This window comes from Pongo pygmaeus, chromosome 5, assembly GCF_028885625.2.
Source record: "Pongo pygmaeus isolate AG05252 chromosome 5, NHGRI_mPonPyg2-v2.0_pri, whole genome shotgun sequence".
Taxonomy (NCBI): domain Eukaryota; kingdom Metazoa; phylum Chordata; class Mammalia; order Primates; family Hominidae; genus Pongo; species Pongo pygmaeus.
The window spans coordinates 159,802,685-159,820,772 of record NC_072378.2 but is presented as its reverse complement, the minus strand read 5'-3'; the positions used below and the strand labels follow the sequence as shown (position 1 = coordinate 159,820,772).

The 18,088-nt window shown below is 41.7% G+C and overlaps 1 protein-coding gene across 5 annotated transcripts in view; it reads right to left on the bottom strand.

Annotated features, from left to right (window-relative positions):
- Positions 1-18,088, bottom strand: part of FNDC1 (fibronectin type III domain containing 1) — a 100,138-nt gene that overhangs the window by 26,569 nt on the left and 55,481 nt on the right. For 3 of the 5 annotated variants that reach the window (XM_063666794.1, XM_063666795.1, XM_063666797.1), the window contains 7 exons: positions 17,184-17,371; positions 16,319-16,426; positions 12,854-13,042; positions 8,678-11,311; positions 6,836-6,936; positions 4,499-4,610; positions 3,249-3,647 (listed from right to left, as the gene is read on the bottom strand). In XM_063666794.1, the coding sequence (XP_063522864.1) occupies positions 3,249-3,647; positions 4,499-4,610; positions 6,836-6,936; positions 8,678-11,311; positions 12,854-13,042; positions 16,319-16,426; positions 17,184-17,371 (3,731 nt within the window). The remainder of the gene's footprint in view (positions 1-3,248; positions 3,648-4,498; positions 4,611-6,835; positions 6,937-8,677; positions 11,312-12,853; positions 13,043-16,318; positions 16,427-17,183; positions 17,372-18,088) is intronic. The other 2 variants (XM_054493146.2, XM_063666796.1) reach the window with 1 other exon arrangement.

Here is an 18,088-nt window from a genome sequence, read left to right as displayed (position 1 = left end):
CATCTATTATCAGATTTGCTGTAGATACAGAACCTGAAAAAAAAAAACAGCACCGGCTTTTAGGACATGGAAAATGCCTATACCTTAAGGTCTTGCTTGGATATCCAAAGGTACATACTTAGGTACCACAAGAAATTACAGATGAAGCAGAAGACATTGTCTCAACTGCAAGGAGTTTATTATCCAATAGAGAAGTCAGATCGAGCAGAACAAAACCAAACAAACAAAACAAATGTTCAAGGCAGCATTATTCACAATAACCAAAAAGTGGAAATAACCCAAATGACCACTGACTAATGAATGGAAAAAATGCTGTATATCCATACAATGGAATAAAAAAAAATGAAGTACTGATGTATTCTATAATGTGAATGAATCTTGAAAACAATTATGCTAAGTGAAAGAAGCCAGACCCAAAAAGCCACATATGACATGATTCCATTTATACAAAATGTCCCAAATAGGTAAATCCATAGAGAGAGAAAGTACGTTAGTGGTTTCCATGGGTTGGGAGGAAGGAGGAATGAGGGCTGACTGCTAATGAGTACGGAGTTTCTCCTGGGGTGATGAAAATATTATGGAATCTAATAGTGGTGATCATTGCACAACTGTAAATATATTAACATCCACCAACTTTAGAAGAATGAACTTTGTGGTATATGAATTTTATCTCAACAGAGCTAGTATTAATACATTTTTAAAATTTAATTTCTTTTTTTAATTTTTATTTTTAAGTTCTGGGGTACAGGTGCAGGATGTGCAGGTTTGTTACACAGGTAAACATGTGCCATGGTGGTTTGCTGGACAGATCATCCCATCACCTAAGTATTAAGCCCTGCATGCATTAGCTATTTTTCTCAATGCTCTCTCCTCCCCTACCTGACCCTCTGACATGCCCCAATGTATGTTGTTCCCCTCCCTGTGTCCATGTGTTCTCATTGTTCAGCTCCCACTTATAAGTGAGAACATGCGGTGTTTAGTTTTCTGTTCCTGTGTTAATTTGGTGAGGATAATGGCTTCCAGCTCCATCCATGTCCCTGCAAAGCAGGTAATCTCATTCCTTTTTATGGCTGCATAGTATTCCATGGTGTATATGGACCACATTTTCTTTATCTGGTCTATCGTTGATGGGCATTTCGGTTGATTCTATCTCTTTGCTATTGTGACTAGTGCTGCAATGAACATACATGTGCATGTATCTTTGTAATAGTAAAAATTTAATTTCTTATCACAAAAAAAGACCACTTTCATGGTGAGCGCTCTTACTATAAAGAAAGGAAAAAGAGGAATACTAACAACAAAGGAGTGGGAGTGGGAGGGAACTTTGGGAGGTGATGGATGTGTCTGTGGCCTTAGCAGGATGATGATTTTGTGAGTGTATTATTATTCCAAACTCATCGACGTGTATGGATTAAATATGCAGAACTTTTTCTATGCATACATCAAGAAAGTGGTTTAAAAAGATTAAAAGATAAAAATAACTATGATTACAGTTAATAAAGAAGAAAATGTTTAATGAAGTTGTTAGTGAAACAGTAGAAATAAGAAAGGCCATATGGAAGTCTTTTTAAACTAACAAATTATAGTGCACTAAAATGTGATATGAGAATGATACGTTACTGTCCCCACATTTAACTTTTCCCTAAGACTTTGTATTGATTTGTACTTATTTTCAAATGCTGTCCAGAGGAAAATTATTCTTTAGCTTGGACTAGGGAATCAGGAGACTAGACAGGAGTGAACATATATATGTCATGATTTGCAAAGAAAATAAGAGGAAAAATATTGACTTTCATGCCAAATAAAAGTCCAAAAATATAAAGTAAATGAAGAGAACATGTTAGGAGGCCTAATAAAAGCAGACAAAATAAAATGTGAAATAATAGCAACCGTAATTAAAATCAAATCCAATATAGTCAATTTTTGTTTGCAACCAATTATTAATTATGTTTTAATTATATTTCAGCCTTTAAAATTAAACACATTAATGCATGCAGAAGTCAGATGTCAATACTAGAAATTCAAAGGTAAATTCAAATTTATACTCACTGGGTCAATGGACAGAGTAGAAATTTTCTTCCCATTGTTCCTCTCCCTCTGTATGTGTTTCCATGTTTTTTTGGTGTGAATTTTTTAGATGTGTCAAGTTTTCCTGTTTATTTATAACTTTTTCACAGAAAGACTAACTTCCAACAGAATTCCCATTTTGGATACAGTATTCATGTTCAAACTGATTGGGCTTATCATGGTCAATAACGTTGCATAAGAATTCCAGATTGATTCCTGAAAGGAAACATCTTCACTCTGCCTTGGTTTAAAAAGACTTAAGCTTTATAATTGACATTGCAATTCATTTCAAACTGACGGAAAGAAGATGAATCTATCTCCTCCATGCCTGATACAAATCTAGAATGACTTCTTCCAAAGCAGCTTGAGCAGGGGACTGAGCAGAAAGGATGGAGATATATTGATATACGGGCTCCACGATGACCTGAATAAAGGTGTCCTAGCTCCTGCTCTTCAGGGAGAACAAGCCATTTTCAGAAGGAAGACAGACTTACATCAGGGGCGGCAGGATGGTGCAGATCGGCAGAGAAGGGAAAATGGCGCATTCTTACCCAGTGGAAAGCCCACACTCCCACAGGAATCCCAGCTACGTGAGGATTGGCATTCTCCAAAGGAGAGCTGATCAAAAAAGTGCTCAGCTGCCGAACATGCTGGGAAAACATTCCTTTTCTTGGAGATTCTCAACAAGACTATTCAGTGATCTAAGTGTTACAACAGTAAGAAATTTATCCAACGTTGTTTAAATCACATAGATAATCACAGAACCCTTTAAGTATATACATATATATTACAACCACTAATCTACAATGTCCATTGGAACACACTTTGGGAAATGCTAGTCCAAACAAATAATGTCACAAGTTTCAACTAAATTCTTGACTTGGGTTGTGATAAGCATTGCCAGGTAAACACAAGATGCCCAGTTAAATCTGACTTTAAGTGAACAGGAAATAATTTTTTCATATAAATATGTCCCATGCAATATTTTTATTTGCTAAGTCTTCCAACCTTAGCTGTGGCATGGTACTGTCAAACAAACCTGCTGGGACCAAAAATGCATCGGGTTGCTGCTTTGCTGCGCACGGTGCTCATCCCTCCCCTGCAGGCTCTGCCACCCTGCTCTGAGCTGCGGCATGTTAGTGTGCCTGGTAAGTGGTTAGCATTAGAACAAAGCCAGTTACCTTCCTCAGCGTAGCACTCTGGGATCCCATTGGAGCTCATTATCAGGTTGCCATCATCGTCGTGCCGTTCCAAGGTCCCAGAGGGACAGGTGGGGATGGGAGTGGTGGGATTGGGGGTGGTGGTGGTCGTTGTTCGCGTAGTGGTTCGGATTGTGGTTGTTGGACGCCTGGTGGTCGTGCGGCGGGTGGTGGTCGTGCGGCGGGTGGTGGCGGTGGTGGGCCGCGGGGTTGTAGTGGTAGGGGGATGGGTGGTTGTTTTTATGACCTCCAAGCCCACCAGCGGCTTTCCTCCAAGACTCAAAATTGGTTTATCTTGGGCACTGGCCAGAGGTGTGCCATGTCGCCCCTGCCCAAAGAGTGGGAGGCCGTCAGGACTCACCACGGGGGTCCCTTCCAGATCTGAAACAAAATCAACCAATAGCTATGCAACACGGTGAATCAATCCAGAGAAAATAAAAAGCAAGCAACAAGTGTCTTCTCAAAGCTTACGTATTATCGTGTTTTAATCAGTAAAAGGCAAAGGGATAAATGAATATTGCATCAGTATGCTCCACGATCCTCAGATAACTCTTGTGTCTGGCAAAGGAAGAAATACTTTCCTTTACCTCATTCCTATGCCTAAGGGAGAAAAGTGTTACTTTGGATTAAAGGTGGAAATATTCTTCTGTAAAGGGCCAGGAAGCAAATACGTCAAGCCTCATAGGCCAGATGGTCTCTATTGCAACTACTCAATCAGCTTTTAGAGTGCAAAAAGGAAGATAGACAATACATAAACAACACATAAAAAATGAGTTAGACAATGCATAATTAAGTGAGTGTATTGTGTTCCAATAAAACTTTGCATATGGACACTGAAATGTGCATTTCATATAATTATCACGCCACAAAATATTCTTTTTTCTGGCAATCATTTAAAACTGTAAAAACTATTCTGAGCTCATGGGTCTTACAAAAATAGGTAGTGGGCTACAACCTACAGGTTGTAGTTTGTGGACCCCTCCTCTGAAAGGGCCAATTTAAGAACAAAGTAAAGGGCCACATTTCCTAGAGGGTGCAGCCTGCAGGAAGAGAACTAACACTCTCTGGGGGAAACACCAAGTTCTGCCTCTTTTGAGGCTCTTCTTCTCACATGGGTAAAAGTAACTAAACCAAGACCAATCATTATAAATGAGGGGGAGAAGGAAGATAGAAGCTGTAATCCTACTGCTAATTCAGTAGGCTTTTATTCTTTAAAAACCATTCTCCCTTACCCACAATGGTTCGACCATCTCCTCCTAGTTTAATCCGAAGAGGATTTCCATGTGAATCCTGGAGGTACCTTCCTTCTGCATTCAATACTAACCCACGATCAAGGTCCACAACCTAAATCCATGACATAGATTAAAGAATATATTGGACACTTTGAAATGGTCACATTAGTCCAACTATATATGTACATACCCCTGAAGCTTCCACAGAAGGAAACCATAATGTGAGTAGAAGACATTCTTTTTGTCAATATCATTCATAAAGTCTTAAAAAATAAAGTACAGGCTGAGCGCGGTGGCTTACGCCTGTAATCCCAGCACTTTGGGAGGCCAAGGCAGGCAGAACACGAGATCAGGAGATTGAGACCACGGTGAAACCCCGTCTCTACTAAAAATACAAAAAAACAGCCAGGCGCGGTGGCAGGCACTTGTAGTACCAGCTACTCGGGAGGCTGAGGCAGGAGAATGGCGTGAACCCAGGAGGCAGAGCTTGCAGTGAGCCGAGATCACGCCGCTGCACTCCAGCCTGGGCAACAGAGCGAGACTCCGTCTCAAAAAAAAAAAAAAGTACAAAACAGTCATCTTTCATATTATAATTGCTTACCCATATAACATGTAAATTGTTTTAAGTTTCTCAAATCACAAAAGATGTTCAAAATATTTTTACCATTAAGTACATTGTGTCTAATGCTGGAAAGAAGGAAACAATGTGTCTCTCAGTTGAGGGGAGAGATTAAATAATTTGTGGCCCATCCATATGGTAGAATGTTATGCAGACATTCTACATACATTCTACATATATGTGAACTCAGATTACAGGGCTGATTATTTTGCAAAAATAAAAATATATCCTTTTGCATATATAAGCTTAAAATTGAAGAGAAAAAAATTATGGAAGGTTATACCGCAAATGGTTAACAGTGGTTAACTTTGAGAAGTAGTTTGGGTGAAGAATGTTTATTTTCTGTTTCATATATTTCAATATGAATTGTTTTAACTTTTTGCAATGAATGTGAATTGCTGGCATATTAAAGACATAAAATCTTTCCATTTTGCTGTTAACGCTAAAAATCAAAGTTGCTATAACAAAAACAATATAATTTGTAATCACGTTGCCTAATATAGTGTGCATGCAAAAAATGTCACATTCTAAGGAACTGTAAAACTTGAAGAAAGCTATAATTATCCCTATTAAGGAACAAGCTCATGCTCTTTGCTGGTGGTTCTCAAAGCATGGTCCTGGACCTGAAGCCTCAGCATCACACAGGAACTTGTCAGATACTCAAATCACCCAGCCCTACCCGAGACTTGTATTTGACAAAATCCTCAGTGATCCTGAGCTGGCTTAACTTTGAGAACCACTGCTTTAGACACTCAGGGTACTGGAGGAAGCCCTGCAAGCAAGCCACTTTGGTGGGTATTGTTTTGGCATTAAAATAAAATTTATATAAACTCTATTTTGAAATCTACCCCATGCTGTTTCCATTCAAAATTGTTTGCAATAGCATTTTGCTTTAATGTGCATTCTTCCTACTATAAATTTCTCTTCAAGAAATGATAACATGCATCTTTAGATCACCTATGACTGAAAATGTCATAGTCTTTCAGTACGTTTCCCTAAACCTTATCATTATAAATGGGAAGTTTTGATTGGGAATTACAGTATAAATAATTTTTTTATTCTTAGAAAAAGTACTTTAAATTCCTGAACATTGTAAAGTGTTCTATTACCCTCAACCCACCAAAACCTCCTAAACATTTATCTTAACCCCAAGCAATTAAAGCTGTTTGGACATACGTGAAATACTAATATATAATTTTAGTCCAACACTTGTTGGAAGATTCAAAAGATGATCTAATAAAAATTTCCAGTATCATTCAGGGTTTTTTGTTTGTTTATTTTTACCCTGTGTCCTTTGAGAAAGGATTTGAGATGACTTACAGAAAATATGTGTAATGTTTAATCAAACAATAAACAAAACCTAAAAATAAAATGAAGCTACCAGGACAGGGAAAATATAAGTTCCTTTGAACAGCCATCCATTGGGTCTATAATTGCTATGGTTGGGCCATCCATTCGTTTGACCTTCCTAACCAGTCAAGGCAAATGAAAAACAAAGGCCCATGCCTTATCTTAGCTATGAGAAGAAAACAAGCTAGTTACCAGGAGAACCAAAGATTTTTCCGAGTATTAAAAGAAACTCTATACAAGTACATATGAGTAGTTAAAACTAGAGAAGAAGAACAAAGACCATTTCATTTATCATTACACAATGTCCACCATTTTTCTCTTCTCAACAGCATGAAAACAACCGGGATGTGTAAAGAAATTTACCCTACCCACTTTGTTCCTTGAGGGCCGTTGATTATTCTCTGTCCATTCGGTTTTCCATTACTACCAGGAAGGACTGTCCCTTCTACATTTGGTCTGCCATTATAACCTACACAGTACCAAAAATAAAAATAACAGAGCCTGGTAAATTCAACATGCCCGGGAAGTTGGCTTCATACCAAACTATAAGTAGTAACACATCATTTCAAATAGAAGCTCTAAACAGAATTTTAAACCAATAGCTCAAATATATTAGATAATGATAGTCTCAAATTATGACTTCTCCATAACAGATATGAATGTAATTAAGAATACAGTAAAGTCACAGCTTTCTGACAATACTGTGGGAATGAGAGTGTGTGGCATAAGTAAATTTGCCAGAGAAAACTTCAGATCTTAGTAGCTGTAGCTTTATTTTAGCCACGTGGAAGTTGGAGGAAGGAAGGGTTGGAAGGGTAGAGAAAATTATGTCTAAAATGTACTAGATGCTGTCCCACTTTTCTAGGGATGTTAAAATAAACACAGCTATTCCCCGCTGACTCGGGTCCCAATCACCAATTGCCGAGTGCAAATGCACAATGCTGTCTGAAAGCTTGCTGCACGCTGTGGGGCTGCTTCAGAAGTATTTGCTCAGACAGTAAGAAGATGCAGCAGCACCCTTACATTTGTTGTTTCTGTCTGTCTCTGCCTCACATGGAGATGTTTCTCATCAGCTCCAGTCTGCTCTGGTCCAGCATTGACCACTTGGCAAAGTGCTTGGGCTTTCTGACTGCTACTTGCAGGTCAGACACTTATTTCTCTCATTCCTTCATTTATTTATTAAATATTTATTGAGTTCCTGCTATGTACAAGGGAACGTTGAGTTTTACATCTACTATCAGGGTGCTAGGTTTGATTAAAACAGTCAATCTTAGTGGAAAACTGAGTTTGATATGGGGCATTGTTCTATGTCTTTACATTGGGCTAAAATAACAATGCATTTTACAGATCTGCAAAAAAAAAAAAAAAAAATACATTCATTCAAGAATGTTCTATAAAGCCCCAATTACACACAAGGAGAGTTTAAAGCACCATTTAACTGAATGCAAATTTATGGTAAATACCTCAGACCCTGCCCTGGACATAAACTCCAAGTTCATAGCTGACTTCGTTCACCCCTCTGTTATAGAAATACAAAGCACGCATCTGTCTGTAACTCCTCTTTGCGACAATGATCTTTAACATGCATTTTCTGGAGGTTTTAGACAACATTCACTAATTGCACTGTCTGAGCAATTCATACCCAAGATACTTGAGTTTGTCTCACAGTTTGTTTGGTTGAGAGTTTTGCATGCAGAAGATGAGAACAAGATAAGGACAAGAACAAGATAAGCCTACATATGTATCTAACCAGCTACCATGGATCCTTTAAACACATGGCGGCACATGAACAACTAAGAAGAACCTGAGTTGGGCATCATGGTTGTGACATATTTTCACAGGTTAAGAGTGTATGCCAAGGAATTCAAAGAGGCAATGTAGGACAGTGAAATGACTGTGGAATTAGAGGCAATGTGGGTTAGTAATGGCTGTGAAATTAGGCCATTTGGGATTGGAATGGCAGCTCTGAGCTGTCTGCCTTAGGACAAGCCCCTCAGATCCTGAGCCCCAGCTTCTGCATCTGGAAAACAGGGATAACAATGCAAACCCTAGGGACCGTTCAGAGAATGAAATTATGTCACATGTGCAAAGCTCTTAACACGGAGTTTGGGCATAGTAGGTGCTCAATAAAATAGAATAAAAACTTCTTAGGCATTGCCATGAACACCACTGAACACCTTAAAGAAAGACCATTTGAAAAAATAAACTACCTTGTCTGTAAGAGGGTCTGGCAGGCTGTCGGGAGAGAGGGTTACGGAATCTGGCATGCATCATCCTCTGGCGCAAGGACAGCATCGGGGTAGTGGAGGAGTGGCCAAGCGGGGCGCGCGTGGTGTACTGCGGCCAGGGGTGGGTGCCCGCGACGGGGCTCACGGTGGCAGCGCTGCGAGGCGGCGGTCGGGAAGGGAGGTGGGAGGCCCTGGGGGAGGTGCCTGGAGGTGGTGAGAGAGGTCGCTTCACAGGAGCCAGGCTCCCTCCGCGAGGGGCAAGCGCGATGGCGGGCTCCCTCTCGTCCTTGGCGAGGCTCCCATCGGCGTCTTTGCCGCCCCTGGGAGTGGAGGAAGAGGGCCACTTTGGCACAGAGGAAGACAGAAGGTCTTCTTTCCCGCCTTTAAAAAACCCCACGTCCTCCTCCTCCTCGTCCTCTGCTGAGACCGACTGCTGGGACTTGGAGGACAGGGGCCGCTTGGAAGGAGGCTCCGACTTCCCGGGCGCTGCCCTGCTGGGGACCCGGGCGCGGGACTGGGGGCCGCCGGGTCGGCTGGGCCTGGCGGGGGAGCCCGCATGTCCGCGCTGGGACCTGTGGTCGCCACCTGCCCCTGCGCCTGTGGGAGACTCCACCTGCTGGTGCTTGGGAAGGGACGCAGCTGCCTCCTTGGCGCGCGCGGCTTGCGCGGGGGCCCGCACATCCTGGGCCTCGACTTCTGTGCTGTCGTCGTCGTAGCTGCCCTGGGCATCCTCGTCCTGGTTCTGGAGGGCCGTGGGGAGCATCCCTCTGGAGCTCGCCGTGTAAGGGTCCGAGGAGGAGTGGGAGCGGCCCTGCGACGTGGGGCGGGGTCGCCCGGCCTGGGTCAGTGAGAGCCTGGGCTGGGAAGGTGACCGCCCCGCGTCTCTGCTCTGGGGTCCCGGCTGGTGCTGGGACGTGGCGACGGGAGGAGGGGGCTGCTGTTCTGGGGCCCGGCCGGGTGTCATCCTTCTGGGAACACTGGGATGGTGCTGTGACCGTGCTGCGGGAGGACGCGCAGGGGACGCGTGGCGGTCTGTGGATCCCGGCTGTGCTTTGGGAGAATGACCCTCCGTGTCCACGTCTGTGCTCTGTTGAACGTCCTGAGCCTTGGAGGCCAGGGAGGAGTATTTGCCCTGAGGATGTGCATCTGCCCCTGTGGATTTGGGGTTCTCTGGGATGGGTTCCTTCTGATGCAGGCTGGCCCCTCTCTGCGGGCTTCTCCTTAAGGCCTCCCAGCCCCGGGAGATGGGCTGCCTGGAGGAGGAAGGCACGTGGTCATTGACAACGGTGGCAGGAAGCGGCTTCTCATCCTCCTCGTCTCCATGGATACCTGAGCTAAGCCTAGGGTGGGAATCGGAGTGAGAGGGAACCCTGGGGTGGGCTCGGTAGTGCACAGTGGACTGTGGGGAGCTGGAAGGCTGCAGCCGAGGTCCCCGCCCAGTGCTGAACCTGCCTGGAGACCTCCCGTTGGCAGCAAAGGGCTTGTGTCTGAGCAAATGGAAGAGTCCAGAGGCAGGCCGGGCCCGCAGCGTCTGGGCGGTGGCCTCCGCCTGCCTTCCGCCGTCTTCCCTATCGCCGTCACTGTCGCTTTCACCATCAGAAGCCTCCGCTCCCTCAGAGATCTGGGTCCTGGACGAGAGACGAGAAGAGACGGAGGACATGGTGGACCGTGATGGCGCATTGGAGTTGGTGGCTGGGGCATCCTCACCATCCTTCCCGCCCCTGGAGAGTGGAGGGCCCAGGTGTGGCTGGGTGGGCAGCAGCCGAGATGATCCCCCATGGGGTGGAGAAAGTCTTGAGGGTGGGGCTGAGGCACTGGAATCTTCCTCCGCGGCCCCTGAATGGGGGGTCCTCCGCGCCGGCGAGGCTGGCTTTGCGCCGGGGTGCACGGAGCTTCTGTCGCGGAGAACGCTGGACGGGGACTGGCGGCTGGGGGACAGGGCTGGCCGGGGCTGGGCGAAGGCGCCCTTGGGGTGGAGGGAGCCCGCAGCGCGCTCATCTTCGTCTGAGTCCACCAAGTCGTTGTCATTCAAGCTGGCAGGCAGGGAAGGACGGTGAGAGGTGCCCTGGGTGGACGCGTGGTGAGCAGGAGAGGCCGAAGCCGAGGGGGGCGCCCCTGGGCGGGGCTGCGTAGCCAGGGAAAAGCCAGGCTTATCTACGCCTTCCCTTCGGGGCAGCGCTGGCACCCGGGCCCTCACCGCAGTCCTGCCGGGAGCAACCACCGGGTGGCCGTGTCTACTTGGCGGCCTCAGGGTCCGTTTCTGGTCTTGGGTGTCTGAGGGTGACATGGGCAAGTCCTCCCGGGAACCCAGCTCCTCTTCCCCGGTGACTTCTGTCGACTGAAGATCCAGCTCCTCTGCCTTCTTGGCGCGAAGCTGGGGTTTTCGGGGCGCCCCACCATTAGCCAATATTTTGTTCTTCAAGTCAAGAAGAAGGTCCTTGGCATTTCTCCCTTGGGGAGAAGCAGGCACAGAGGGGTGTTGGGAGGAAGCTGGAGCTCTGGGAGAAGGTGAGGAAGGCTCAGGTTTTTCGGGTTTCCCATTGTCCTCCGTGTTCTGCTGAACATCCGCCTTACTGGCTGCAACAGATTTTAAAGAATTGCCTGTCAAAGAAGAAACTCAAAAGCAAAAGCGGAGGTGAGACACAGTATTAAAAACAGCATATGCAGGCATTTCAAATCAGTAGTCATAATGGCTAACTTCTAATTCCTTAGAACACTGGAAACGTGTTTTCTCAATGATAGCATTCTTTTTAAAACTTATATTTTGCTTTAAGTAACAAATATAGTCCTAGAAAATATAAGTGAATTGAATCTCTATCTATTGAACCAGGTTATGCCACATCTTATTATTTGAAGAAATTCTGAAATGAGTACTTTGAAGTAACTCATTTATTTTATAAATGCAAAATCTTCATAGGAGTTTCTTAATAAAACTAATTGTCAGTGAATTACAAATGCATTATAGCTGCCCTTAATAGACAAGAAACATGAATACACCTGGTGCAAATTGCTGAATAATCTATACTCAAAGTGATGGGGAATGTGTGATGAGCAACCAATTTCTAATTTTTAAGGCATTACAAAAATTTCCCTCTTCTCATAGCATGTCCTTACCTGCTTCCTCCTTCTTGTTTAAAATTCCATTAATAGTGGACACATTTATAATTCTAAAATAAGGCTTAAAATAAAAAAAACTCCTGGGAGAGGCAAACATTATATTAAATGTACCGTAATCACTCTGTCTTCAGAGCAGACTGACTGAGGGAAGAGATTCTATAGGGGAGAGGAACCTATATTGCAGTGAGAGTGCTGGAGGGGCAAATGTCATCCATTTCACAGATTTTTCCGTGACAAAATTGTCTAATATTGCAGTCTACCATGGGTCTTCGTAGCACATAATGAAGGAAAAGCTGCCAATATCCAGTATAAATGTGAGGAAGTAGAAAAGAAAACACAGTCCAAAAACACTCCCTTCCAGTTGTGGATCTTTATTAACTTGTTTGGTTTGGATATTGATCAGGTAAGCTAGACAACTGAAATCCTTCTGCGTACAGCTGCATTACTAAATAATGGAATACAAACCAAAAATTTTACTTTCATCTTATTTTTAAATTTTACTTTTTTTTAAATTTTAGATTCAGGGGTTGCACGTACAGGTTTGTCACATGAATACATTGCATCATGGTGAATCGGGCTTCTGGTGAACCCATCTCCCAGCCAGTGAATATTGTACCCAGCGGGTAATTTTTTTAACCCTCACCCATTTCCTGTCCTTTCTGCTTTTGCAACTAAACATTTTTAAAGCTACATAGAAATTGAAGAGAGCTGACAATGAAAAATGTCACATTACCATTTGTAAAAATGTTCTTTCCCTGTTACCACAAGCCTAAAATTAAATAATGATGTCAGATTAATCATATAATTAATACATTAATAATACTGAAATAATAATGTTATTAATAATCAATAACATTTTCATCTTTGAGAAGACTAATTTCTAAAGGAAACACAAAAATATTTTAAAAATCAATATGCAACTTAGCCTGGAAAAATCATCTGCTGAGCATTTCCAAACCCAAGAGCATGATCCAAAGGAACACAAAACAAACAGCAGGAATGAAGAGAGAGAGAAGACAGCCACAGACACATAATGCTTACTTGTTGGCATAGCGACAATGAAGGCTTTGGAGTGAGGTCCTAGGCCTCTTCTGTTTGCGGCCCGGATTTTGAAAAGATAGCGTTCCCCAGGCTGCAGACCATCCACCAAGGCAGAAGTAGTGTCTCCAGGATAGGTGAGGGACTTTGCTCCAAATGGTTTGAGAGCCGGGGCGTATGAAAGAATGTATTCTGAAATGATTTGGCAGATGGTTGGAAGGAGGAAACTGAAAACAGTCCTGTGTCCAGCAGACAGACTGTATGGGCAGGACGAATTAGAACGTGCATTACTAAAATTAATACGCTAGCAATGCACGCCAAGTCACCAGCTGGAGCATGAAGACACAGCAGAAGGTGAACTCACATTCATTCAGGCAACCAGACATGGCTATGTATTTAATTAGCTGACACTTCGCTATTTTAAGCAAATTAAACATATGAAAGCCAGGAGGCCAGTCTTCATACAATTCACCCCAAATTTACACACCATTGGGTTTCTAAAATTGTATTTATTTACTAATTTGCTATGATTGATATGTTGTGATAGAATAAACTAAGGAAAAAGAAGTGACAACTGCTAGGAATGGATCCTGAATAGCATCTGATATCTTCAAGAGTTTTACTTTATTAACCTGGGTTATTTTTATTAGCACATTTAGCCAGAAAAATTCCATATTTGAAATATAACTTCATTTTTGTAGGAATTATAAAAGTTCTTAGTATATCCTGATAAAGATATTTCACAGTATTTTAGAGCTGTGAAGAAAAGTTGCTAAGTAATAGATTTATGTGATAGCTAATGTTTTCATCTTTAATTGGCTCGCACTAGAGTCATATAATAGCCCTGAATTTGGAAAACCATAGCAAATTCAGTTCAAGGAACTAAAATATGTCTATGCTCACTTGGAAATGTTATAACATAAGGGAATAATATTTTAAAAAATAATTTTCACCTTCAACTAAAAACTGTCATGCCTATTTCCTCTCAATGAACCCAAGATTTACAAAACATCAAATTAATGTGAGCAGGGGCTGGGCATGGTTGCTCACGCCTGTAATCCCAGCACTTTGGGAGGCTAAGGCGGGCAGATGACTTGAGGTCAGAAGTTTGAGACCACCCTGGCCAGCAGGGTGAAACTGCCGTCTCTATTAAAGATACAAAAATTAGCCAGTGATGGTGGTGTATGCCTGTGGTCCCAGCTACTCAAGAGGCTGAGGCAGGAGAATCACTCGGACCCTGGAGGCAGAGATTGCAGTGAGCCAAGATTGCACACTGCACTCCAGCCTGGGTGATGAAGTGAGGCTATGTCTCAAAAAAAAAAAAAAAAGAAAAGAAAAGAAAAGAAAAAAGTAAAAGAAATGAGTAGGAGCAAAGAAAAATAACTTGAATCACAGAAAAGTCAAGAATTATCAGGAGCATGGATGATCTTTTCTTTTCCCTTAGCTCCAATTTTTAAAAAGTACATTCATTTAAAAAAAAATTTTTTTTCAACCAAAAATGCTTTTGCAGCATTTGTCTGGAAAAAACACAGCATTCATTTCTCATTGAAAATCAACAAACTTGTCATTTGTGGTGGTCAAAAGTAAGAATTAAGAGAACCATTGTCTATAAAAATTTGTGATTCAAATTTTAAAATAAATTAAATCCATCTGGAAAATAAATTTAGCCTTGTCAAAGTATATTCTTCTATTACGTTTTATCTTTCTTGTACATAGAAAATGCCCCGATGTAATTATTAATTTTAATCTCACCACTACACCCTTACAAAAACGACCTAAGCAGGCTTAAGATATGCGAGTTCTTTTGGACATAAAAACTCAGTAGCTGTTATTATTTCTGCAATATTTAATTGACTACCATGGAACTTCTTTCGCCAAGGAACTGTAAATATCAACTAAGATGAGGGAGAGAGAAGAGTACATAGGTAGCATGGGAATAAAGTCACTAGAGGTGCAATAATTACCTTCTCATTTTTTAACTAACAAAAAGTAGTTAGCAAAAAAAAAGTCTTTATTCAATTTTCAGAGGTCTTCTCGGCAGCACAACAATACTTAATACAGAGGGAGTTAAAGTTCAAATCGTGGTAAAAAGAATGATTTAAAGCAAGCTTGTTCAACCCGTGGCCCACAGGCTGCAAGCAGCCCAGGACAGCTTTGAATGCAGCCCAACACAGATTCATAAACTTTCTTAAAATATTATGAGACTTATGCATGGACCTTTTTTTTAAAGCTCATCAGCTGTCATTAGTGTTAGTGTATTTTATGCGTGGCCCAAGACAATTCTTCTTCCAGTGTGGCCCAGGGAAGCCAAAAGATTGGACACCCCTGATTTAAAGGGACCAAATTAATATTTTTCTCTTGTTGTGGATTTATTCCAATGGCAAAAAAAAAAGAGAAAGAAGAATAGTACAATCTATTCTTAAAAAAAAAAAAAGTGAAAAAGCATTAAGTATAGAAAATACAGTTCCACATCGACCTTCCTTAACTTCTATTATTCCAAGAAAAGACATCCTACATGTCAGCAAACATAACTTTTGGACGAATATAAAAGAGAACCATTCAGTTTTTTCAATTAAGAAATTCTCAAAGGAGACTAGTAGTAATTTTCTGGATTTCTTTAAGCTTATACAAACATTTTATAGTTTCTGGACATATTAGACTTAAAGTTGCCCCTCAAATCTAATAACAATAAAAATTATTTCTTTCTTGAATGAAACCTCCATTCCTTCCTACCCTTAGAGTACATTTGCATAGGCAGTGCCAGGAAAAACTTCAGTATGGCTCTTTAAAATGTATCCAAACAGATTCTGAAAGGTTCTTAAATGCTTTTACATTAAAAATAAAAGATTTTTGTGTTTATTTAGTATTCTCAACAGACTATTTTAAAATTTAACCAGTTGTGAATGTTTTACTCTATTTTTATTCTTTAAAATATCTAGTTTTTTTTTTTTTTTGCTATTTTGGTGTTATGTTTTCCTTGACATCAATAAACACATAAATAAATGGTGACAAATAGGGAATAAATCCATTTTCCAGCAATTATTACTTGAGTTTTTTCAAACCCATTAAATGTATTTGTGGTCCCATGAAAGATACTGATGGCTCTGCAGGATTCCTGCTGACACCTGCTTTCGTGATCTTCCTAGCACAATGAAAAGACCAATAGCATGGAAGCTAGGGTGTTGTTCAGATGTGAAAAGGTTATGTTGTCACACCCATGCAATGAAAAACATCCTTCCCAACAGCAACAGCAAAAAGCCTTCACAGGAGGATGAAAAGAACAGTCACTTTCGTGACTGCTTGGATCTTGGCCAATGAAAATCTTGCATGAAATATCCTCGTCCCTTGGGTGAGCACCTCTTAGACATATGTTGCTTCCCTATTTCTTTTTCAGTCAACAAAGCCATAAGCAGAGGCCATGTTCATCAGAATGAATGCATCTTACAGTTTAGGGAGTGAGATTCCCACCTTTCACTTTCCCCTCAGTCTCTGGTAGCGCATCCCAAGATGCAGCGACAACTGTAGGTTTGCCATTGACTGGCCAGACATTCAAGTTTTCAGGAGCTGTGGTAGGGGCTACAAAATGACAAGGAAAGAAACATTTTTAAATGCCTTAATGGACATTCTAGATGTAAATAGCACTTGGTCTCTAGTGCTATTAGAGACATTTTTTTTAATTGAAGAGCTACTGTGTTAATTTTTATTATACCTGAGAGAAAATTCCACACTGGTTCTTTGTGTAATATAGTGATTTATGTCACTACAACCAGTTCATTTAGTGAGTTTAGACATATCTAGGGAAATGGTCTTAGTAATTCAGAATTTCTTTCATTGCCAAATATTGAAATATACAAAGAAGATTAAGATCCAGTTCCAACTTCTTCTTAATAAAACTTTGAAAGACATAGTTTAAGAGAAAAGAATGGTAGCCTTGGATACAGACCAAAATTTTTCCCAGAATCAAATGCAACCTCAGCCTCAGGAAAGCAAAGGCTCTCCTACATGCAAGAGCCATCCATCACCGGGGGCATTCGCGCATACAATGGTGACTGACGCATGCTACACACTGGGATTTAATGGGCTCCACATGTCAGAACAACATGAACAACATGCTAGTGGAAAAGGCCAACAGACGGTAAAACACGGACCCAAAAAACAGTTCCTTAACTTCTTTGCATGTATGCATAGAAACTCTACCATAATTTAGGGTTAACATGGCTTTCAAAAATGCCCATGCTGGCCTTTGTCACTATTGGCATTTTACATTGTCTTTAAATCTTATTTTGGGTGTAATTCCCAAACTGAAAATTCAAAGGCCATTTCAAATACAGACCAGATTCTGGTGTTCTTTGGAAGACTGATGTACTCCATTTGCCATCTCTTTCACCCTGTGAAATACGGACTGCAAATTCATACACGGTGTCTGGAATCAGGTTCTCAATCAGCACACGCCTGTTAGCGATCTGCTTATAATCCCACCTGGCCAATTCCCCCTTCTCTCGATAGCGCACGGTGTACTGTCTATAAGAAAACACAACACAATGATCTATCCAAATTCTCTGCAACTCAACACTAGATGCCTTGCTGTTTTTCCTTCCTCATAAGTGATGACTTTGGGAGGTAAGTAAGAAAATCAAAGAGGAGAAAAATCTAAACTTTTGACTACGTTATTGGCTCAAAGTTCCAAGCAAAGAAAGTAGGAGAAAAATACAGAGCTTAGTGTCTTTTCAAGACCAAAAAAATCTTACTGTTCAAAAGAGCAAGCAGAGATTACAAAGGGAAGAGAGAGAAGGGAGACAGCATTTATGAGGCAACTACTTTATCAGGGATATGTGTTTGTGTGTGTGTTAGAGTGTGTGTGTGTGTGTTAGAGTGTGTGTGTGTGTGTGTGTGTCTGTATTTGTGTCTACTCAAGGCACCAGTAGGGACCTGGCCCAAGGTTATCTCAGCTCTCCAGAAAAGAAAGACAAAAAATACTCATTTCATCCCAAATCAGGCATGTTTTCCATAGGTTCAGGAGGAACGGGAACACGTGGTTTTGAGTAGACTTACTACTGTGAAAAGGAGCGAAAATGTGAAATAAACAGAGCAGGACAGAGGTGCCTATAAAAGGAACTGTGGTGCATGGTTATCAGGGAAGAAATACAGTATGACCAAATATGGACAGTTCAGCAACCCCTGACAGCGGACACTCTCAACACTCTAAGAGCTGCAAACGCCATTTATTAGATTCCCTTT